Below are 24155 nucleotides of genomic sequence, written 5' to 3' on the forward strand. Positions count from 1 at the left end.
GCCCAAGAGAGATGCCTTGCTGTGAAAATGCTTTGACTGCAGTTTCCACCCATAAAGCCAGGAGACATGCTTTAAGAAGATTAAACACATTTATCACAATTAGTTCTAAATCAAATAGAATTGTATAAAACATACATATGAGGGAATCCAGTGTCAAAAAGGAGGTTCTGAGACCCTGTACCTTAAAATCCCAGACGCTAAGAAGAGTTTATGCCCTGCCAAAATTGTATAGTCCTGTGACTCAGTGAACAATGTTATTTTGTTGAGTATCTTGGCAAAAAAAAAAAAAAAATTAATTGCAAAATGCTAGGCCTTCGAGTTTTTCATTTTTGTTTTGTTTTGTCTCTCTAAATGCTTCCATGTGAGCGATTCACTCATCTTTAAAGAATGCACGTAGGAAAAAAAAAAAAACACGTGTATTGAAGGGTTTATCTGGTACTGCTTGTACTAGAAAAGGTCAGTGTGGAAAATCTTCAATCTCAAAACCTCTCATAGAATTTTACTGAAGGAAATGTGTATTATATACAAGACTGTGTTTTCTCTCCCACCTTTCCTGGAAAGGTGGCACTTTTCATACAGCTGGGTAATGCAGTGCTTTGGGTAGGATTATTTTGCAGATGTTCTCTGGCATAAGTAAAAGCACAGCAGTCTAACCCCACCACGAAGTATAAGTCATTATGTTACTGTCAGAGATGGGCTAGGAAGCAGCAATGTGCATTATGCTTTCCAAAGCAGGAGAAGGGTTGGTAACAGGAAGGGATCTTGGAAGGTTTAAACTGGTCTGTAAACTCTGTGCTGCTTCCAATTTTGAGTCAGCTTATAGGCAAAGAGTACCTTGGAATAGCTAGTCAAATTTCCGATATTGTAACTGTCCTTCACCATTTTCTAAGGTGAGTGAACACTGATTACCTTCAGAAGAGAGAAGCAGGTGAGCCTGAGGTTACAGTATGCTGTGAGTGCTGAGATAGGCGTGTCATTTATTGTCTTATTGTCATTATTGTCCTAGCAAATCCTCTCTGAAGCAGTCAGCTTCTGGTTTTAAATCGGACGTTGTGCCAAGCACTGGGAGCGCAGCTTCCTTGATTTGGTTTGGCAGCATCCACGTCACGCGATCCTCCGGGAGGTGACAGTCCTCCGGGACGTGACGTGTGACGGGTGGAGCTGTGCGGTTTTTATGAAGCAGACTTTCCATTGGAAATAGCTTTTCGTTAGGCCTGTTTGGTGTAACTCACAACCTTGTTATTTAGTCAATCTCCCTGCAACGAAGAACACTGGAAGATGTGCTAGCAGCACCGAAGCGGCCCCCACCGCCCCCGGGGCGCTCGGAGCGAAGTGCCGCAGTAATGGCCGCGGGCTGGAACTGGAGACACAGCTGCCCCGTCAGGCACGCGTGTAAACAAGTGGCAGAAACCAACGCCCTCTATTTAAAAAAAAAAAAAAAAAAAAAAAAAAAAAAAAAATCCTCTTTTTCCTCACTGGAAAACCGAGAGTTTTAGCCCTTTCCCCGCCCAGACAGGCTGGGGCGTGCCACCAGGAACGCAGCCGCGCCCCCGGGCCGGGACAGCTGCAGCAGCGGGAGGGGTCCCCGCGCCCGTCGCCCGGCCTCGGGGTTCGGCAAGCCCCGCCCCGCCCCGCCCCGCCCCGCCTCGCCTTCCCGTACGCGGGACTCCGAGGCCTGCTGCGGGGCGGGCGGAGCTGCTGCGGTGCCGCCTTCCGCTGTCCCCTGTCATCGCTTCCTAGCGCAACTGGGGCGGCAGCGGAGCGCGGTAGGAGCGGCCCCGGGCTGGGGGGAGCGGGGCGAACGCCCTGTGTGGCGGGGTCGGCGGGGGGCCTGGCGGTGCGCACAGGGGGCTGTGAGCGGCTTCTTCCGCAGGAGAGCGTTTGTTTCGCTCTCGCAGTCGTGCTTCTGTGCTTTGCGTGTGTCCTCGGTGTGCATTGAGCTTCTGGTTTTGTTGTGCGTAGTGAAAAAGAAACTAAGATGGTACTTCTGTGAGAACTATCATTATGTGCTTTATTTTCCTTCAACTTCGAAAAAGTGAAGAGATGAGCTAGAAGGAATGAAGAACCTATAAGGGACTTCAAGGTCCTTCTTTTAACCAGCTTCCTGCAAGCTGCTTGCAACGTACTTCCCTTTTTTCTGGCACTTGTATGTTCTTAGAGCGTCTTAGAACGGAAGCTGTTAAACTCCTGTTATAATTTAATCATCTGTGAGACAGAACAGAAACGTGTCAGGACTCAAAACGAAGAGTTAGTTCTGGACGAGGGGGTGGCAGCGGGCCGTTTATGAGGGAGCTGCGTGCTGCACTTGGGTCCCTCTGTCTGACGGGCTGCTGCTGTGGGAGCGGGAGCCGGGGCGTGAAGCCCTGCGCCCACCTCAGCAGCACATGATGTTTGCTGTTGGGTGAATCAGTGGTCTGCTGCAGCGCGCGTGGCGACGTCAGAAATGGTGCGAAGCCCAGTGCCGATGTGTGGCTGGTGTAAGGCTGGAGTGCGCGGACGCTTTCCCCGCAGCTTAGCTGTGACTGTAATTTCCTGCCTTAGAGCTGCTGTAAGAGTCATGTGCCTGAGTAAGAATCACTCTCCCCCCACCGATGCAGCAGCCGGCTCGCGCTGCGTTACTTGCGCCCTGACCCCCGGTCCCCGCGCAGCTCTGCAGGGTTGTGCCTTCCTGAAGTGCTTCTGTGCCTGCTTCTGTGACTTCTTCCTGCACTTGGCAAACAAAAGCGCCGTGTGTATGTAACAAAGGACCTGCATGGGTTCAGCAAGGTTCTGAAGAGCCTAATGATTTCATGACTCTGCCAGTGGTGTAATTTATATACCTTTCTCTCGTCTGACCATGATATGAGGCTAGGAGACAACAATGTTGGTATGAACCTGAATTTAAAATTTCCAGACTGGACATCACACTCATTCGTATGCTACATCACTTCTATAGCTAGTTCTAATAGTTCCTGCAAGTTCTGAATTATTAGAGTGGAAATTCTTGGAAATATTTAAAAAAACAAAAAAACAAAAAAATGCTACAAGATATATGAAACTGTAGTGGGATGGAGATGTTGTATAGTGCTATATTGCCAGTATAGTCAACGTAGTACATAAGAAAAATATATTTTGAAGGCTGTAATATTAGGAAACTCAAAATACATAATCTGCTCTGTTAGAAAAAAACAGGCTGAGCAGCTGGTCTGCTTCGAGGCCTACAGCGGATACTGCCTGCTAGACATCCAGCACGCTCCAAAAGGTGAAGCATCCAGAGGGTCTGTTCAGTAACACTGCATTGATCAGAGCTGATGCAACGCGATAAGGGTAGGATAGGAAGTTAAAGCAGAGATGAAAAAGTGGATTCTTTAGTGGCAGTGACAGAAATAGGGCTTTGAATAAATCAAAAGTTTCATTTATTTTTAGCCGAGGGTCTGTGCAGTCACCCGTAGAAATGGATCTGACAGCTTCCAATTACAGTTAAAGGCTTACCTTGAGTTAAGTATATAGCTAGGTACCAGGATCAGTGTTATTTCCTTTGTGTTTGTTTTTAGTTCATGTGTTTATATCACTCTTTGTAACATAGATTCTTGTTGAATATCACTTTTGATTGTATTATATGGATTTATAGGGGAAGAAAGAAAGGAAACTGGTCAGCTATATGTGGAAACTTGTTTTGGGTTGCTTTTTTTAGAAGGCAGCAAAACCATATTTTATAAACATGCAGCCTTCTGTTTTTTATGTTTAAGTCATAGAATCACACTGTTGCTGTGTGGTGAAGCAGAGGTGGTCCCTTTCCTATTGCTAGTTATTGGACAGCAGCTTTATTTGTGCAGTCTGTTTGAAATACCCAAATTTAGAAGGGGAGAAGGTGCGAATTTTTTGTCCCCAGGGTGCTCAGAGGCAACTGAGGGCTGTTGGGAGTAGGAATGTTTTGTCCTCATCCTGAGCAGCGCAGATTTTACTGCGTCTTTGCAGACGATGTAGATGTGAATTTCCCCCAGGCAGTTCCCTGAGCGGTGAGAATATAACACAGTTCCTACTGCAGGTGGTAGGTAAGTAAACCAAATATTTTCATTGTACTTGTTCTGTTGTTGCTTGCTGTTTGCTCTAGATTTTATCAGTTCGCTACAAGATCTTGATAGGAAGGTAGATCTAGATAGGAATTTGGGGCAAATCTAGAGTGGGTCGGAGTGGAGACGTGCTGAGATCTTTCCAGAAGTCACTTTTATGAAGTGCTTGTGCTAAGCAGGCAGTCCGTCCTGCACGTGCTTACTAGCTGGTTTGTGTGAAGTGTGTGAAGCTGAATCTGTACTGCTCAGCTGTCCCAGATGCGAGTTTGGGCAAGTGCTAATCATTGCGTCATAGGAAAGCAAAGCCTTTTCAGTCTGTTTTCAGAAATCCAGAAACCCCCACTATTTGGCTGACAGCGGCACAGAGCAGCATCTCTGTGCTGTCTAATCATTACCAGCATCTTTTCTAAGAACAAGAAAGAAGCGGTCAGAAGGCTTGCTTCCTGATCTTTGTGCATTAGCTTTTTGAGAAGGCCTTGTTCCTTTACTGTACGGCGTACTTTTTTGAGCATGCTGGGAAGATGTCACAGCTCTGTCCCTCTGCTCAGGCTTTGTCTCAGCTTTTCGTGGGGGAGAGCTCTGGCCTAGATGCTTTTCTTCTTACTTTGTAGCTGTTCATTCGTATTTGGTCACTGGGAGAGGTGGACCTCTTCAGACTTTTGGATCCTAGCTTCTGAGAGTCTTAAGAACGGCCTACAAAATTAGTCCCGTGTTAAAAATCCAAATTAGCTTGAGATTTTCACAAGGCCTAGGTTGGTCTTTACACTAGTAAGGATATCAGATATACTTACTTACTCACTAGTCCTTAGTGTATTTATAAGTATATCTTATATATAATCCTTCATATATTCAGCCAATACCTCCATGAAGAGATGTTCACTGTGATTAAGTTAGGCCTCTAATTCGCATTCCTAAAGGCATCAGCATGTGTCATGATTAAAAAAGGATGTTAGAAATCTAACTTAGCTCTGGCAAGTTCATCTAACTTTAAGAGAACAACTTTACAACTGGAAAACTGGTTATGTTCTATAAACGGGGCACCTGTAGTCCACATTACTCCTTGCTGTTTGCCCTGAGCCATGGTTTGAAAAAACTCAGTTTTCTGTTAGCTAGAATAAATGTGTGTTACAAGTGGCAGGATTTAGGAGGAAAACAGTTGTTTTTCAATAAGAAGCTGTAAGTACTGAAGTTTGCTGATTCCACAAAGACTTGATTTGAAGACCACAGTCTTGTTTTCTTTATCTTCACTTTTTTGTGGCTGTTGTGAAATACTCACCTTTCTGGTTTATTATACTAAATTAGCTCTTTCATAATTGTATCAATTACTGCACAGAATAATTGATCAACTGTAATCAGTAGTTCTTTTTGACCAGAAGTGAGTGAAGGATGTCCTGTTTGCTCACTGATGGGTGGTAACTTTCCCAGCATTTCTGGACAGCTGTGTGTAAGCCCTTCAGTACCTAGAAAGTGTAACAGTGGTCACCTTTAAGAAAAAGGTGATGCATTTGCCAACTCATATTTTTCTGTTTTCCCACTGTGTTGTCCTCTGGCCAGCAGCCTGGAGCAGAGCACAGACATGTGGTACGCAGCGCAGGGCTCATGTGCAGCTGTTAACAAAAGGTTCTTGCGGCTCTCATAAGCGTGCTTCTCTTTGTGGAGCTGTCACCTTAAGAGATTTGCGTTGTTACCTGGCTTCTTTGCAGCCTGGGCAAAGGTACATGCAGGAAGCACTGGCAGAAGGCAGAATGGAAAGCTTCAGTTCCTGTTGCCTTGGAAGACTGAGGGCATGGAGCAGCACGCTGTTGTAACAGGGTCAGTCCCAGCACAGCAGCTGGTTACAGATGGGTGGCAGGAGATGAGCAGCTGGGTGTTTTTCTGGTAACTGCAGTGGTGTACTGAGTGCTGCGCTATCGCTTTAGTTCTGTAGGATTCCTGCAGAGGATGCTTTGTGAGGTGAATTAGTTAGTGTTTACCTATTCTGCTTTTCTCTGAAATTGCAAAAATTTGTCCTGTATGGTAGAACTTAAAATAGATTGGTATACATCCTTGAGGCATTAGTCAGCTGAGAACATAATTTGGGCTATTTATAGCATGACTGTTTTTGCAACAAGTGATTTTATATGGCAGATTATGACTCTGAAATAGAACCTCATTACTTTTTCAAACATCTCGTAATCCTATTTTGGTATTCCTGGTTTGTTGTGTTGCGATTTCTGTGCTGTCATACATGTTTGGACTGACTGCGTGGTAAGTCGTGCAGAGAGAACACTGGAAATGAGTGCTACAGAAGGAAGCACTTGGTTCAGGACAGAGAAGGAGGCCAGGATCTCAATAACCCATACAGCTTTGACAGATTATTTGGGCTTTGTTGTCTTGAGTGTGTTTGTATATCTCCCCCTCGCCCCCAGTCTATCCTTTGCACTCCTAAGGCAAAGGCTTCTAAAGCCAAGCACGGAGGTGTTTTATCCTGTCCATCTGCTCACCTTCTCTGAGATGCAGTATTGGTGAACATCCAGCAGGCCTGGCTCTGCCTGCAGCTGCAGTATGAAGTTGGCCTGCTTGCCCACTGACAGTTTGGCCCTCTCTGAAAAATGTGGCTTGAGTTGCTGAGGAGTTGCACGCATGGGAGGAGAGCATGCTCGAGCTGGGGCCAGCATGTCCTACGGAAGAGACGAGGGAACCGGTTACTGGAGCTTTCAGTCCCTAATGGCTCCTGTGGCATAATACATCAGTTATTGTTTAAGGATGTCAGCTGCTGATCTTTGAAGTACTTCGTCGTGAAATGACTGTGTTGCCTGTTACATTGAAATTAGCCTTTGTAGGCTTCTGAGTTTGAATGTTAGAAGAATAAGTTAGCAGAGTCATTTGTGAAATTCCTTCTGCACTAGATAACCTCAGAGGTCCCTTCATACCTAAATCATGCTATGATTCTATGAAATATGAAATCTGTACTGGTACAGGCACCATCAAAGCAACTGCTTTGCTATCTTGGAGGATCTGATTTTGGTCCTGTATCACACACACTTCTCTGTTATGTGGAGAAGTGTTTCTAATACTGTTTAAATGATTCTTGGAATAATGCTGAACATTTGAAACGGGCTAATCCCATATGGAATTCAAGTTGCAAGCAATGGTTTTAAATTTTTACTTCTCATTGCAACGGGTTTGAGAGTTGCAGTGCAGGTATTCATTCTTTTGTCCAGAACTGATGACACGATCATCTTACGATAGTATCTCCTGGCAGTGGTAAGGCTACAGCGTCATAGTTTGTGCTTCTTGTAGCTGAAAATAATCAGCTATGTGAATGTTCTTAATTAACGTCATGCAGTGTGGCTGTGGGATATGGGTCTGTCTTCCCTGTGCTTCGCTGGACATAGCATCTGTCTTCTGCTCTACATGTTTTTGACCAAGGCTTGTCAGTGATACATTTCTGATTTACCTACTTTTTTTCCTTTTTTTTGAGCTTTGGCTGGTATGAATTCAAATGGGAAGGGGAACCGATGCTGTTAACTTCATTTGTTTTAACAGCTTAAAATTGAGAGGAAAGCTAGTCAAGGAGTTGCGTGTGCAGAAGACTTTAAAGAAAACCACGTTGCAGGGCTCTTCATTTCATGGGATTTAGAATATTATACCTGGTATAGGAAAGAGCAACTTCTGTGCTGCATTGGGGTAAGCAAGTCAAAAATAAATCTTGCTTAGGCTGCTACAATAGCAGGTAGCTGATATGATGCTGACTGTGACTTGTCCTTGTCTTACAAGGGCATAGTAGAGGATCGCCAGCTGACCTGTGATGAAAATCCACAGCATACTGTAAGGAGACAAATGCTGTTCTGCTGATTTCATCATCAGGGATCAGTCTTGGAGCGGGCTCTGCTTTCTGCAGAGAGGAGTTGTGTAATTTATAGCTTTAGGCAGCCTTTTGTTACTACATCCTAGTAATTCACCTGGAAGAGGAGTAAAAGCCAAGGAGTTAATTTTATTCAGTGTTCCCTGGAAAGCAGTCATAATTAAACAAATTACTTTGAATAGGTAATGATATTTTCATAATTTTTGCCTTCAAATTATTGGAACATTATATTGTTGGAGACTAAATGCTGAAAAACAGGATTTTCATGTAAAGTTTTTAGGTGTTACCTCAAGGGTGAGCACTGAGGGTGAGGAGAGGACCTTAACAGTGTCTGTTCTATATTTAATTCAAGGCACTCCCTGTTTCTGTTTGGCTTTTTTTTTTTCCCCTCTCATGCACTGCTGCTTTTATGGCTGAGCAAATACAGACCTTAGTGTTCCTGAATCCTCCCACGCAATATTTGTATAACAGGGTGGTGGATTCCTGAATCCTCTTTTCTGTGGCCCTTGTCACCACTTTATTGTCAGCAAGCAAGTGTCCCTCTTACATTTTTATGAAGATGTAGCAGAATAAAAGTTGGGGAGGTGGGCTTAGAAGATGAAAAAGAGTGTTGTGGGAGCGATTGGGAAATTTAATGTAGAAGGGTAAATATTTGCTGAGTTAGAGAAATAGCCAGTGGAGGTTTGATGAAGTGTTGATCGTGGAAGTTTTTGAACATGAGAAGTTGGTGTGTTTGTGGATCTAGTTTGCCTGGAATCAAACCAACATGGAAGAAATTCCCTGTGAAGACTTGGATAAATACAGCATTCAAAAGAAGCAAGTGGAAGTTTTTTATATATAGTAACATTTTTTTCAGATTGCTAATGAAGTTCGCCATTAGTTGTCAACCTCAGCTTTAATTGCTAAAAGACTCTTTTCATTTTTATTTTTATTTTTTGAATCAGAAGGGAACATTCTACGTGGGATTAAAAGCATGCAAGCAACCCTTCTAGGACAAACAGCTCCCATTCTTCCCAACCCTTCACCACAAAAAAAGCCTTTCTGTCTTAAGTTTGTATCTAAAGCTGTATTGAAAGACATCTTGTTATCATTATTGTATTGATATATGAAGTGAAAAACAAGGCAAGCAATCCCTCTGTGATGAAGTGGGGGGGGGGGGGGAATTCAACGCTGTAGTAATTTAGACATCAAATATGTGGATTTTGTGACTAATAAGCATTATGCTCTTAGGAATCTGACTTGGCTGTGTCTCTTGGCTTTTGGTTATGGTTTTGTTTTTGGTTGCTTCTTTGTTTTGAGTGATTTGAGTAGTAACTTTTTGTCTATTATAATTTTACTACCGTGTCTGTGTTTTCATGCTAATTTTTTTTCCCGTTACAGCAAGAGGTACATCACTTTGTAAGCAGTGGAACTGCATTGCACTAGGTGTTGAAGTAGAAAACCTTCGTTAAAGAAGCACTCAAAGAATACAAAACAGTTGTTGTCTTTCATGCTGTTCATGTGTTTCTGAGGTATGAGTAGTCAGAAAAGAGTTGTCAACCTGCTCTCCTTCATTCAGGAGCTGCTTGGGGGGAAGAAGCAGCATCTTGGCCTGGTATGGTCCTTGAACAGGTCGGGTTTTGCTACACCAAGTAAATAGATATTGTAGCAAGGATACCAGGCTTTTCACTGGCCCTGGTCTGGGGGCACTGGTGCCTGTTGGGCCCCGTGCTGGATCAGCCTACTCCTGAAGGATGGACCTGCAGTATGGAGCCATGCTGGAACAGTGCCTGAATAGCTGCAGCCTATGGGAAGCCAGGGATCAGCTTAGGGAAGGACCCCACGTGGAGCAGGGGCTGAGTGACCATGGAGAAGCAGCAGAGGCAAAGCATTAGGGACTGACTGCAGCCCCCATCCCTCATTTCCCCTGCAATACTTGGGGTAGGATGTAGAAGAGGATGGATGGGAGGAAGGTGGGTTTAGGTTGTTTTTAGTTTCTCACTGCTCTCGTCTGTTAGATATAGACAATAAATTACTAAACTCCCTACTCTGAGTCTAATTTGCCCATGATGGTAACTGGTGAGTGACCTTCCTGTCTTTGTCTCAGCCCATGAGCTGTAGTCATCACAGTTTCTGCCCCTGCTGTTTTGAGGAGAGGGAGCAAGAGAGAGTCATGGTGGTGCTGAGCTGCCAGCGGTGTGAAACCACCACACTCATGAGACAAGCTTGGATTTCAGGACAGCCATAATTCAGCGCCTGGACAAATTCTGGTGGGGTTTTGCTGGGATGATGGTAGTTCTGACAGCTGCCCCTGAGGAGAAAAAATGTGGGCTTTAATGTCCAATTATGTAGCAGATTTCATTTCTGAATATACATTTGTGTGGGAGGTACCATAGTCTGTTATTGAAAGCAGACTTAAAAGATTGTGCTCAATGTGGTGGGAGATTTTTGAAGTACAGCTACTTGGATCTAGTGGAAAAGAGAAAGAGAAGGAGAAATCTTTTCACTCTTTTCACTTAATCAAAATGCTCTCGTAAAGGAAGGGACTAATATCTATAAAGGAATATACAAAACAAGTGATGCACAGTGCAATTACTCACCATGCACTGACCGATACCCAGGCAGTCTCCAAGAAGTGGCAGTCCCCCCTGCCAGCTGCCCCACTTTTATTGTTCAGCATGATGCCATGTGCTATAGGACATCCCTTTGGCAGGTCTGGGTCAGCTGTCCTGGTTCTGTTCTGCTCAGCTCCTCAACTGGCAGGGCAGCATGAGAAGCAGAAATGTCTTTGACTGAGTGTAAGCACTGCTCAGCGACAACTAAACAATCACTGTTACCAGCATCGCTCATCCTAAACCCAAAATAGACTGTACCAGCTACTAGCAAAAAAATTAACTCTATCCTAGCTGAAAGCAGGGCACTGGGAATCGTCACTGAAATAACCTTGAAAATGTTAAAGGCTCACTGGCTGTTTTCTTCATCTAGAACAAACTTCTTGAGTTACGTTTACTATTCTTCCTGATAATTACTCCATTTAAAATAACAGTTGCTGTAGTCTGGTATTTCGCTTTAGTTTTGTATATAGCTCTCCTTCCTTTTTAACACTCCACTTCTGTTTTGGACAGTAATGACTTAGTACATTTCTGTACATTCTGACAGAAGCACTATCAACTTTTAGAGATCCAGTTTGTTTTAGTGATCTCCTTTTGGTATGCCCTTTATGACAATGCTGTCAGCGTGAAGTGTGTCCTTTCAGCTTCTTACTCTGACCCTGTACTTCTGCAGATGTTTCCATTTAAATCACCTCCTGTGCCTCTCATAAAATTAATCATTTGAAGATGTGGCTTGTTTGTCAACTGATTTTTCTACTCCTGGCTAATAAAACTGCTCTGTGTAGGTTGCAAACATGGTGATACTTTAATAGTGTGGTAACATAACCATTTTTGAGTGATGCATCTTTAACAACATAATAAACAAAGTGAGGAGTAAACATTAACTGAAGTGAATAAGAGAAATAGTCTGAGAAGAGCTGGTTAAATGTCTGAACATATTTATTGGTCCAAAAAATGGAAATGGGAAGTGGTTTCCCCAGAAAAGCCTCTGCAACTTGTCCAGTTTATATCCAAATTTTATTGACTGGCTACTGCAAACATACTGCCATTAATTTCACGTTGTGTAATTAGTGTATCACATCTGCTTTTCAGATCTTTGCAATGAGTTACCCAGGCTATCCCCCCGCAGGCGGATATCCGCCAGCACCCCCAGGTAAGTCAGTCAGATGAAGTAACTGCTAAGTGACTGATGGTCCTAACAAGTGAAAAGGTGCAATAAATGAAGAACGAGACTGTAGGGTTTTCTGGACACTGAGGCTTTCTATGGTTTCTTGCTAAGTTCTGTTTGGAGTTTTTTTGTTTTGCCATTTGTTTTGTTGTTGTTGTTGTTTTGTCTTCGCTGATAAGCAAGCTTTAAAAGGTGTAGTTTCTTGTTTCAGTACAGCTGTGTTTGATTTCAGGTGGCAGTCCTTGGGGTGGTGCTGCCTATCCACCTTCAAATCCACCTCCAATTGGTCTAGAAAATGTGGCTGGCTATGCCAATCAATTCAACCCAGGCTACATGGCTGGAATGGTGAGTTTGCTTTCATTTAATATATCTTACTGTGACTTCTTTAAGTGCAAAGTTGTGATTCTGGTACTGTGGACAAGTAGTTTATAGCAGGTTTATTTTGTGCCTTTGTCTAACCTTTGTTTAAGCGCTGAGCATTCAGTATAGTCTGTTGAAGTAAATGGTTACCACAAGCTATTCTTTATGTTACGAAGGCAGAATCTGTAGATAAATTTTGACTTAAGAGCCTAACTTCAAAAACCGAGGACATAAAACTTGACTTTGCTATGCAGGGGAATAGGGAAACACATGATTAATACTGACAATCCATTGTTAATATATTCATATTGGAAAACACAGCTCAGGTTTTGCTTATTACCTGCATTTTGGCTGGTTGAAAAAGGAACAAGGCTCTGCAATTGAGGTAAGATTCTCATCTCTGAAGAAAACACAGGATCAGCTCTGCTAATGTTTAACAGATGGCAGTAAAAACCATTTACGTTGACTGAAGAAAATGCAGACATTTCCAGTGTGACTTTCTTTGCATCGGGTATAAATAATTTTTGTTTCTGACAATTTAGTTTTCAGAAATCTGCTATAAAACATAAGGAATTCACCGGATGCAAAGATTTCCATCATAGATATTTTTCTGAGGCGGTGATTAAATGAGTTCAGCAGTCAAAATGAGCAAAAAAATTACCTGGAATGCATTGTAGCATTATCCACAGCTACCAGTTTTTAGGAACACTGCAGTCATCAAATGTCAGTTCTTCTCGTCTTCTGTAGAAGGGGAAAGATGATATTGCTTGTGGAGTTAATTAACAACATGACAGTTTCTGCAGATGTCTTTCCTAATGCAGTCTCAAGAACTCTTGTTAGTTTGAACTACTAATGCGTGCATTTCTCATGTTAATCACCCAGGGGTTGCTTGTAGTCAGTCTTTGTACATGAATAACGCTGTAGTCATGTAATGCAGCCATGGGCAGAGAAGAACTGGTTTTGTGTTTCTGGGATTAACTAGTGTAAGTCTTGAAGAATAAGAGGTATCTAGCTATTGGTGCTTTCCTGAGAGAGTGGAATGTAAAGCTGGATGCAGCAGTTAGGGTAAGTATGTAGCTATTGGTTTTGCTTCTTAATGTAGGGCAGCTTACAGTTAAAGTAAAGCAAGAGTCAGCTGAATCCAGTTCTTCTTCTAGCATGCTTGCTAGTAAAACCTGATTGTTGTGAAGTTCCTTTGCAGATGCAGCACTGTGTATGTTTGGGGCTGTGGGAAGGTGAATGTACTGTGCTAATCATGCTATTGAAACCCAGCTATTTGTACACCTTCTCTCTTGTTTTTTTGGCTGTCATTGCAGGCATCCAATATGGCAGGGACATTTGGAGGGTCAAATGTACCACAAGGCATATATCCTTCAGCACCTGGGGGTTATCCACCAGTACCTCCAGGTGGCTTTGGACAGCCTCCGTCAGGACAGCAGCCCTCTTATGGAGGGTATCCTCCAACCGGAGGAAATGTACCAGGATACCCAGGTGGCCCTGCACTGGGCCAGCCCACACCACCTCCTGGTCAGCAGTCTATGGGCTTTCCAGGACAACCGCCAGCACCTTACCCGGGGCAGCAGCCCATGCCAAGTTATCCACCAGGCCCAGCTGTGAATCCGTCTATGCCCTCTTTTCCAGGACCTACAGGGCCTACAGTTTCTCCTGGAGCAGTAAGAGCATTCAGTGCTTTTGTTTTAAAATGTGACTGCATGTGTTTTTTTACATTTCCTTTGTGTGTCTAAGAGTAAAACTTGTCTAAAACTGAAAATGAAGTCACAAGGAGAAGTTTGACCAAAGAGAGAGATACAAGCAATATGGGCATATGTGACTTAAAGTATATGCAACTGTACTACGTTCTCAAAGAAGAAATATATGACATCAATTCAAATTCCATTAATTTTGTCTTTTCTAACTTAAAGTATTTAGAGTTATATGTACAGTTTAATCAAAACTTAATTGACTTTGCATTTTATCATAATACAGGTATAGACACAAATAGTTTAGATTATGTAGAGTTGTCTGTCTTGCTTTTCAAAGAAAAACTGATAAAAGTAGTTCTTTTCCTAAGTGACAAAATATTTTTTTTTACTGATTAATATACAGCTCAACTTTTATGATTTTAGTATGGAAATCGAGGCACAATCACTGATGCACCAGGATTTGACCCTCTGAAGGATGCAGAAGTCTTGAGGAAGGCCATGAAGGGATTGGGTGAGCAGTCTACGGATTTGCTGTTTAATTCAAGCAGAACTGCAGCTTTGATTCAATACTGCCTTTTACCACTGTTAACGTATTTGCACTTGGTAGTCTGAAGAATTATTAGAAGTGAATGTAGATGAAAACAACATGATGAATTTCGTATTTGCTAGTTTTTGTAGGATGTTGTTGCTTTATAGTTTTATTTTTTATTGTGTTCTCGCTGTGTTTGTGATTGGATTGGAGAAGACTTTGAAGTTCTGTGGTCATATGAAAGAGGAGATGCAACAGATGAGTTAGAGGCATTGTATGTGTTTTGGTTGGGCTTGGCAGAAGTGTAATCTTATGGAAACCAAAAGCTGAATCCTCATGTGACATCCATGCTCATTTTGTGGTGTTCGTGTGTGTGTACAGGAACTGATGAGCAGGCGATTATAGATTGTCTTGGAAGTCGTTCAAACAAGCAGCGACAACAGATAATCCTGTCCTTCAAAACAGCTTATGGAAAGGTAAATACATCATGAGAAAAGGAAGAAGGGGAAATAAGGGCCTACAAAGAATCATGGAATGGCTTGAGTTGGAAGGGACCTTAAAGGTCATGTAATTCCAACACCCTTCTCCCCATGCTGTGGGGAGAACCACTAGGCTGTCTACCCTCAGGTAGTGGTTGTCAACCTAGTGGTTGACAACCCTCAAGCACAAGACCAGGTTATGCAGGGCCCATCTAGTCTGGTCTTGAATGCCTCTAGGGGTGGGACATCCACAAGGTCTCTGGGCAACCTGTTCCAGTGCCTCACCACCCTCTCAGTGAAAAATTTCTTCCTGACATCTAATCTAAATCTTCCCTCTTTTAGTTTAAAACCATTTCCCCTTGTTCTATCACTATCAGACTGTGTAAAATGTCAGTCTCCTTCCTGTTTATAAGCTCCCTTTAAGTCCTGGAAGACAGCAAGTCAGACCTGGAGCTTTCTGTTCTTGAGGCTGAACAAGCCCAGCTTCCTCTGCCTTTCTTCATTAGGGAGGTACTCCAGCCCTTTGAGAATCTTCATGGCCCTCGTCTGGTCCCCATCCAACAGCTCCGTGTCTTTTTTGCATTGTGTGCCCCAGATCTGGATGCAGTACTCCAGATGGGGCTTTACAAGGGCAGAGCAGTGGGGGAAAATCACTTCCTTCTCCCTGCTGGCCTGGGAGGTTGCTTAAGCGGAAGAAGGTTCACAGGTCTGCAGCCTTTTGATTTCCACATAGTATTTCAGATGAAATATACCAAACAGTTCACCTGTTAGGTAGTTACTTTGGCCCTTTTGTTCTGCACAGTCTATTTAATTTGACCTTAATTATATAAACATGTATGTTAGTTTTTGCTGTGGTTAACATTGTTAAGTGGAGTAACTTTACTTTGGTGAAATATTATTGATGCTTACACATAAAGAATTCTAAATGAAGTCCAGAATTTGCTTATATTTGTCAATTCTTTTTCTTCTTTTTAATTCTCATTAGGATTTGATCAAGGATCTCAAGTCTGAACTATCAGGTAACTTTGAGAAGACAATCTTAGCAATGATGAAGACGCCTGTCATGTTTGATGCTTATGAAATCAAGGAGGCTATAAAGGTTTGTGCAGGATAAACAAATTTATAAGGTAGAGGGAATATTTGAGCTGATAAAATTTTTGGTAGTAATTTAAAAGCTCTGCATTCAGATGTCCTCCCCGTTCAGATATTCAGCCCACTCTTTACTCCATTTCTTGGAGGCTTATGGTAGTAATATTGAGAATTGTTATTTTCATAAGTTATTTACTTAAAGGTAAAGAGCATTTAATAGGTTTGTCTTGTAACAAAGATTAATTAATAAATGGAAGAAATGGCAGTGGCAAAGTTATGATAGACTTTGCAGTCAATTTATTACATAGACTTTAGTAAGCCACTGAGGTAACACCCTACTAAGCCAGCTATTGCATGAGGCACCTTTGTTTCTTGGTTTTTGCTTCAGGGTGTGGAGCTGACAGCATTACTCCACTCAGAATTTCAAGTGACTTTACGCTCAGTGCTCAAAAACAGCTCTATAAACTAATTTAATAAAGATTCGGAGCAGGGTGCACCGTTTTCTGTGTGTGTGTGTGTGTGTGTGTGCGCGTGTGTGTGTTTTGTTTTTTTATCCACCTGTGAAGTGTATTCCTAGCCAGTGCTGACTTCTGTGTCTTGGAAATGTGTTACATGCAAAATTCAAACTACGTGCTATTGCTTCTTCTGTATCAATGTACTATTGTGAGTTGTATTTGTTCTATATATATATTTATATCCTTTTTTATTCCTTTTTACATTTGTTTCATACTAGATTATAGAAGTAAGATGTGAATCTGAAGAGTGTGTTTTCTCTTACGGTTTGTTGTGTTTTTTTTGTTCGTTTGCTTTTTAGGGCATTGGCACAGATGAAAATTGTCTCATTGAAATCTTAGCCTCTCGCAGTAATGAGCATATTCAGGAACTCAACAGGGTCTATAAATCAGGTTAGATTTGTTACCTTTTCTTCTTCCATAATCACTGATTGACAATATGAATTTAGGTAATGAGCAGAGGTGTTTGATTATTCATGATTGTGTCTCCCATACAGAATTTAAGAAAACTCTGGAGGAAGCAATAAAAAGTGACACATCTGGACACTTTCAGAGGCTTTTAATTTCTCTCTCTCAGGTACTTCCATGCAGAGCTTTTAGGGACTTGGGTGCGTGTGTGTGTGTAATGTCTGTTGTTGTTGTTTGTTTGTTTTTTTTTTAAAAAAAAAAAAAAAAAAAGCCCACCAGCAAAGCTTTTGTATCTTCAAATTCTTTCAGGGAAACAGAGATGAAAGTACAAATGTTGACATGTCTCTTGTCCAAAAAGATGTACAGGTCAGTAAGAAATTCTTCATCATTTGTGAGTATGGTCAGTTCAGTATACTGACATGTGACTGTGTGTTCTCTTCGTTGACTTAGTTTTGAATGTTGTGTAACTTTTCCCGTAGTAGTGCTTGTGTTTCAGTAGATGATGGAGTTATGAAGGGACATAACAGAGCATTAGAGCCATGCAGCACCATTGCAGAGAGGAGGCTCTAGGGAGTTGAGTCCATCTTTTTTTTTTTTGGTTGGTTAATTTTGGTTTGTTTTTTTTGCTTTTCCAGTTATGTGTCACTCCATTGTGCTGCTGCTAGTTATTTAAGGAACTCTGGCTTTTTGCATCAAGTAGGGCAGTTGAACCTAATAACTCTTGCACCTGTTGCTTTTTGTGTGTTCTGTTTCACCACACAGGAGAGAGAAAGCCATGGATCATTTCAGGACTATAGTGTCATACAAATAATAATGCAATTAGCTTTCAACATAGTTTGCCAGAAGAGATATGAGCGTCTCAAAACATACCTAGAGGTATAGAAATGAAGCTAGACACAAGTCCTACAAGGAAGAATTTTCAGCTACTTTCTGAAGTTTTTTTTTTCTTTGGTAATTCAGAGCTCATATGTTTTAAGCACCAGTTTTGGGTTTAGTTGCTGTTTATTGCTTGTTCCTGTTTTTCAGCGGTACTTAAGCCAAGAAATGACCATAAAGAAAGAGAGGCTGTAAGGAAACCGATTTGTAACTCATTTTTTCCATTCTGATGGCTTTTCAGTTTATAATATGTGCATTCTCTTCTGAGTTTAGGAGCTCTATGCAGCTGGTGAGAATCGTCTAGGAACTGATGAATCCAAATTCAATGCCATTCTGTGTGCGAGAAGCAGGGCTCACCTCAGAGCAGGTAATGGTATCCAGACCTCTACATAAACATTAAATTGATTCTGTTGTTTGTAATGATAAAAATGTACAACACTGCCCTCTGCCTGTGTTTCGTCATCAGTAAAATGGGAGTTAATGATAACTCAGTGGAAAACGGGGTGAATTCTGTTGAAGAAAAGGGTATGCAAGAGCTGTACTTTATGATCGTCTCTCTTAAATGTCAGAGCTGGTAGAGGTCGTATTTGTTCAAATGTTTCTCTCATAAAAGGATTGAGAAATTAGAATTGTTCTAATTTTGCATGCTTTTGTGTACACAAGACACATGGCAGTCCTTCCCCTTCCCTTTTTTCTTGCTAGTGTGTTAGCAAGGTGTTAGCTTAATCTAGAGTGGTGAGGGCAGCTGAATGTTTTCTTAGTTTTATTGACGCACAAAGCTTTCCTAGAAGAATTTCAACTATTTCCCTTACAGGAATTTCTTGGTATAGCACTTCAAAAATTAGCACAGAACTAGTCAAGCTATGGGGAGAAAGGTGATATTTAAATGGAACAAAATAGTTAAAATGATCTTTGAAATTTCAAAACTTCTCTGAGTGTACTGTAGTACCAAGTTGAGAAGTGTTTTCAAAATAAAGCAGTACGTCATGCGCCAGTGCCATCTCTTTGGGAGACTGACTCCTGAAATCTTTCTTTTCTGTTAACAGTTTTCAGTGAGTACCAGAGGATGTGTAACCGGGACATTGAAAAAAGCATATGTCGTGAAATGTCTGGAGACCTGGAAAAAGGCATGCTGGCAGTAGGTATGTGCCACCTGTGAACTGAGTGAAGCAGGCCACTTAATTCACCTCAAAATGGCCGATAAGGCTTTTGCTTCAAGCAAGCTGCTTGATTTAAATTTTGCATGCTAAATTTTGAATGTTAAAATGGGGGGGGGAGAATTATTAACTTTACTTGGCTTTGTCTTAAGAAGTGATTAAATGTTCTACTGACCACTGAGAATGAGAATAAAATATTTGGGACAGCTTTGGAAATAAAGCAAAATATATGCATTAAAGTTGTATACCTCTAACTTGTTTTTATTAGAAAGAAAACTTCGATTTGATTCCAAGGAGGTTATTTTTTCCCCTATTTCTACAAATTAGAGCTTTAAATCTTTGTTCAGAAGTGTTTCTGGTACTTCTGAAGGGCAAAGTTCTACCTCAGATCTACCTTTTGTCCTTCGTAAAGTAGCCAGTCATTGGTTTCCATGGGGCTATGACAGGCCCTTGAGTCCTTGTGCGGCAGTTTTATTTAGAGTGGTTTATTCTAAACAAAACTATGCGCCTCTTTTTCTCTCTTTTCTGTTTTGTCTCTGTATCTTAGACAAAGTTACTTCTCTACATCTCCATTTATTTTTCTGTGTACTATTTTGAATGTGCTGTGGTATTTAGTTGTGCTTCAAGTGTTTTTTTTTTGTTTTTTTTTTTTGCTTTTTTAAATTATAGTAGTGACAAGAAAAAGGACGCACCTAGAAAAAAAGGGGAGCCAAACTACAGCAACAAAACACAGCTTACTCTACTCCTATTGAAATAAATAGGGACATTTATCACTGGGAGTAAGATAGGAGAAAACGCTTGGCTAAACTGCAGCAAAGCTGTGCATTTTTTTTCATGGACGTTTCTAACAAAATCTTGCAAAATAAAAATTAATTTGTAGAACTTCACTCTTTCACTTCTGTCTTATGCATATGTGAACCATATAACCATTTGTCTTACTCGACAAAGTTGCCACTTTTTTAATGACGCAGGTGTTTTTTATGACCCAGTTGAATCTAGCTCTGTTGATGTGGTTCATTTGCAGCCCTTTTCCAGGGTTCTGAATCTGTCACCTCAGAAAGTATTAATGTTAGAAAACCAAACTTAAAGAAATACTGTTTGGTGTTTGCAGAACACTAGCTCAGTAAAGAAACTTTACTGTAAGAGCTAATAAGTTGTTTGACCTCATGGAGCTTTGTAGTCATGTGACAGATCTTTCTCATGGATACAGATTGAGAATTGAGACTGTAACTTTCAAATAAGTCAATAGCCTTCAGAGGATAAATTTTCATTAATATCCACTAGTTAACTTTATTGAATAAATTTTGGGTTTATTCAGGGGTGTGTGTGTATGTATATATATGTATATATACACGTGTATCTAGCATCATTTGTTCTTTTATTTTCCAGAAAAAAAGGGTTTTCTAATAGAAAATATTCAATTTTGCTTTTCTTAAAGCTTTCTGGATTGTACAACTGGTAATTTACAATGACATCTTCAAACATCTTAAAGTGTGTTTGTGTTGTTTTAACAACAATCAAGAAACATGCATTTCATTTGTCATTTGTTTCTGAAATGTGTTGTACATATCTGACAGCTATGTGTGTTAAACTGCTCTCTCTCATCTACATTTTCCTATTCAGAAAAGTACTTTTTTCCTGTATAGAATGTGTATTGCTGTGAAATATGTATGTAGGTTTATCCCTTTTGTTTTGCCTTGCTTTGATACTTTTGTGCTGTCAAATACAAGCTGGTTGTGGTTTGTTTTCTGTATAATTTGCCATAGATTGCATGATTGTTTATCTAGCATAGGTTCAATATATAGATTGTAATTTTAATGAGCGATGAATGATTATCCTATTATATTGATTCATATAAAAATAATTTGATTTTGATTTTGCTCTTCAAGATTTCTAATGAACTGTAATAATTAAACATAAAAATTGGTCATTAGTAAACAAGCATGTCAAGGATTTTTCAAGAATCCTAGTGAACTTTGCTAATGAAATGCATAACTAACTTTGAATAAAGGGTGAAGTTCCTATCAAAGATGGCTTCCTATCTTAGAGGAACCCATCCCAGCTTAGGGCAGGTCTTGAATTTGTCGTGCCTTGCAGAAGTATGGCCTAGAATTTCTTGAAGTTAGGAAAAGCTAGGAACACTTAACGCTCTTCTCCTTCAAGCCTCTTGTCCCCTCTCCGTTTGCTATTTCCTTTTCAGAGGTAAGAATCTGGTTGCTAGAGGTAAAAGGTGCAAAATTGTTTCAGTGACTAACTGAAGGGTTGGAAACGACATCATATCATCTCTATTTATGTAAAATTAAAGCATGGGACTGAGCTTGAAAAATGATCATGAGATTTTGTTTGGGTAGGAATACCCCAGTCAGTAATACTGTTTCTTTTTGCAGTTAAATGCCTCAAGAACACACCAGCTTTCTTTGCGGAGAGGCTGAGGAATGCTATGAAGGTAGGTGCCTATGACAAGATGCATAAATTTAACATGTGTTTTTAAATGATTGTACTGTTCATTGGAATGAATACTTCAACCACTTGGGAAAGAATTAATGATAATAATAATAATTTAAAAATTACTAATGAGCTGGAGGTATTAAATTTTTCAGTGAACAGAAAACTTATAAGATTTAGTCAGCATTGTGGAAGGCTGGAAAAACCTTCTTTACTTGATGAACTTAGCAAAATGTACATAACCATACCACAAATTTCTTGTTTTATTATGGGAATTTCTTACCTTAATAAAACAATTGATATGGTTAAGACGTGTTGATAGCTTAAGTAAGGAGGGCTCGCTGAAATAAATACATAGTCCCTTAAACTCTCCAAACATTCCAGGATTCCTGTCTGCTTATCCTTCCTGATCTTTTTTTTATACTGTTCCCGTTCAGAAAATTGCCTATAAGAGAACTTTTAATTTATTAATTCATAGGCTAAATTCTTACCAAGCTTACTGAAGTCGGTGGGGTTTTGCTTGTAAAGGCCTTTTGTGAGGTGATGATCTCTTTTGATTAATGCTGTATCATCCACAGTTTCCACACATTATTAATGTATTACATTGTTGTTTTGTTTATTTCAGGGAGCGGGAACAAAAGACAGAACTCTGATTCGAATCATGGTATCACGCAGTGAGGTTGACCTGCTGGACATACGTGCAGAATACAAGAGGATGTATGGCAAATCCCTCTATGCAGATATCACTGTAAGTCTTAGAGCTTTTGTTCTCCCTGCCAAAGGGTGTCAGTAGGGACTTAGTAAGTGTAATGAAGGGGCCAAATCTGTTAAGTCCCTGTACGTCCCTCTGGTTTTTGACAAGGAGATGCAGCTTGGTGGCGTTCACAAGGAAACCTGGGAAGACAGTGAAGGATATTGTGTGCACCAGAAAGTCTTGGCTATTCTGCCAGCATCTATATAATCTTTTAAGCTATAAGCCACAGAGGTTCAATGAGCAGAAGCTTTTTACAAGTCTGTAACTCTTAGATGAAGATGACACTTTTCACATTATTACATGAAATTTTACATTTCAGGAATAGGAATAGATCATTCCCATTTACTTGGCTGAACTTATTCAAAAGGTAGTTTCACTAATTGTGGGCATACTTGTAAACCCTGCCTCTTCTGTGAAAGTAGAGTTAAAAACAAACTTCAAAAGTAACTCCTTAATTCTTCTGTTCTTGTTCGTAAGTGCACAGCAGTTCTTTCAGCACGTGTATAAACAAAAATGTTTTATATTTTGCAGATTGTAGTTATTTATTCTGATCTTCGATGTATCTCTTTATCGCTATAGATTTTAATCAGGAGAAAGGTTTTGAGGGATAAGTACACTAGCTGAAACTGTCCCATGAAAAGGATTGGCAGGCCTCATCAACCAAGTCTAGTTATTGAACAGCTCCCAGAGAATGCTTTTTAGTCATAAAAGCAGCAGGCAAAATACATCTGGTAGTGCTAGCTGAATGGTGATGAATTGCTGCTGTTCACGACATCTTTTCTTTTCCACATTTTTGCATGTACATCCATAGTGGCTTTTGCTGCCCATGACATGAAAGAGATGTTATTTGGCTGGGAGGGAAATTGATCTCTCGATGCCAGAGCATCATTTTGAATGTTCGAATATAACACAGAGTAAACACTCCCTTCCTGCCTCTTGGAAAAGTATCCATGCTGAGTCTAAGGAAAAGGACTTCAGCAATCTGTATTGCTGTGTCCATCTTTTCTTACCTGTTGCTGGAAAACAACTTCGCAACGAAGGTTTTTGTTGAACTTTTCCAGAATGTGCAGTTGACCCTGTATTCCAAATTCAATTTGTTAAATATATTCTCTTACTGATGTTTTCCACTCCATAAAGTAAAGAGCATATTTCACTGTTTTGTTGTTGTTTTTAATAAGAAGTGAACACCTGCTTTCTTTCAGCCCTGATTTCATTTCCTGTAGTTATTAACTTGGCATTTAAGATGCTTAAACTTCATTTTCTTTCTTCCATCCCCTTCCAACCCCAACGTCCCCCAAAAAAGCAGAAAACAAGCCTTCAACTTTTCTTTTTCTGGGTTTGTTTCCAGGGTGATACTTCAGGAGACTACCGGAAAATCCTACTCAAGTTGTGTGGTGGAAATGACTAAATGGAACATTGAGCTTTCATTAACCGAAAAATAGAGGGGGGGGGAAAAAAAAGACAGCTGCTATTTTCATGGTTTTGCTTTAAAGTATCTTTTTTTCCCCAAAAAGTAAATATGTTATGAGCTGTCTCTCTAAAAGCAATTTGCTAGATAATAATGCAGAAAAAAACACACAAAAAATCAAGCTTATATACCATCTGCTTAGGATTCTTTATGTTACCCTCTACAATCTAAGAATGACAGGTTATTTTTCAGCTTATTTTTCTGAAATAATATGATTGTTTTCTGGAGTGAAAATCACAATTGTATGGTTTTAGGTTCTGTTTTGTACAAATATTATGTGCCATTTTATTGCCAGTTTTATATATATTGTAAGCAGAGGTGATTTCATATTGACAACCTTACATTTTTATGTCCAACTACGACCATTGTAAAGAGGTTTTGTTGAGTTTTTTTTTCTTTACTTGATTGTATGTTTCTTAGAAAGTTGTGTTCCACATTGTATTCTCACCAGGGCAGTTGTCACAAGGCAGTAGTAATGCTGGTATGAGTAAAGGTTCTGTAGTTAATGTCTTCAAGGTTTTGGATTGTGCCTTAAATATCTAAATATATCTAGGAAGAGGTTATAAAATTAAAGCTGTCTATCTTCTAACTCTTTGAAAACTCTGCTTTTTGTTGTTCATGTTGATGACATCTTTGCCATTCTCAAAATGGAAATGTAAAAATAGAAATGTAAGAAAAAAAAAACCTACGTTCAGCTATGTTGAAGAGTAATTGAGA

The 24155-nt window shown here is 40.5% G+C and overlaps 1 protein-coding gene across 4 annotated transcripts; it reads left to right on the forward strand.

The window, feature by feature from the left end:
• On the forward strand, window positions 1616-24027 carry ANXA11 (annexin A11). Of its 4 annotated transcripts, XM_021399066.1 has the most exons (16): window positions 1621-1766; window positions 9280-9410; window positions 11583-11643; window positions 11891-12003; window positions 13335-13691; window positions 14145-14232; window positions 14632-14726; window positions 15715-15828; window positions 16633-16723; window positions 16828-16907; window positions 17048-17104; window positions 17888-17981; window positions 18661-18756; window positions 21159-21217; window positions 21842-21964; window positions 23319-23378. In XM_021399066.1, exons 3-16 carry the CDS (start codon window positions 11592-11594, stop codon window positions 23376-23378), a joined length of 1479 nt encoding a protein of 492 aa, XP_021254741.1. In that variant the 5' UTR covers window positions 1621-1766; window positions 9280-9410; window positions 11583-11591. The 4 variants fall into 4 exon arrangements, with proteins under 4 accessions (XP_021254740.1, XP_021254741.1, XP_021254742.1 ...); XM_021399065.1 differs by lacking the exon at window positions 9280-9410 and having other exon boundaries at window positions 1616-1766; XM_021399067.1 differs by lacking the exons at window positions 1621-1766; window positions 9280-9410 and adding an exon at window positions 2715-5864.

Source organism: Numida meleagris, chromosome 5 (genome assembly GCF_002078875.1).
Source record: "Numida meleagris isolate 19003 breed g44 Domestic line chromosome 5, NumMel1.0, whole genome shotgun sequence".
In the NCBI taxonomy this organism is placed as follows: Eukaryota; Metazoa; Chordata; class Aves; order Galliformes; family Numididae; genus Numida; species Numida meleagris.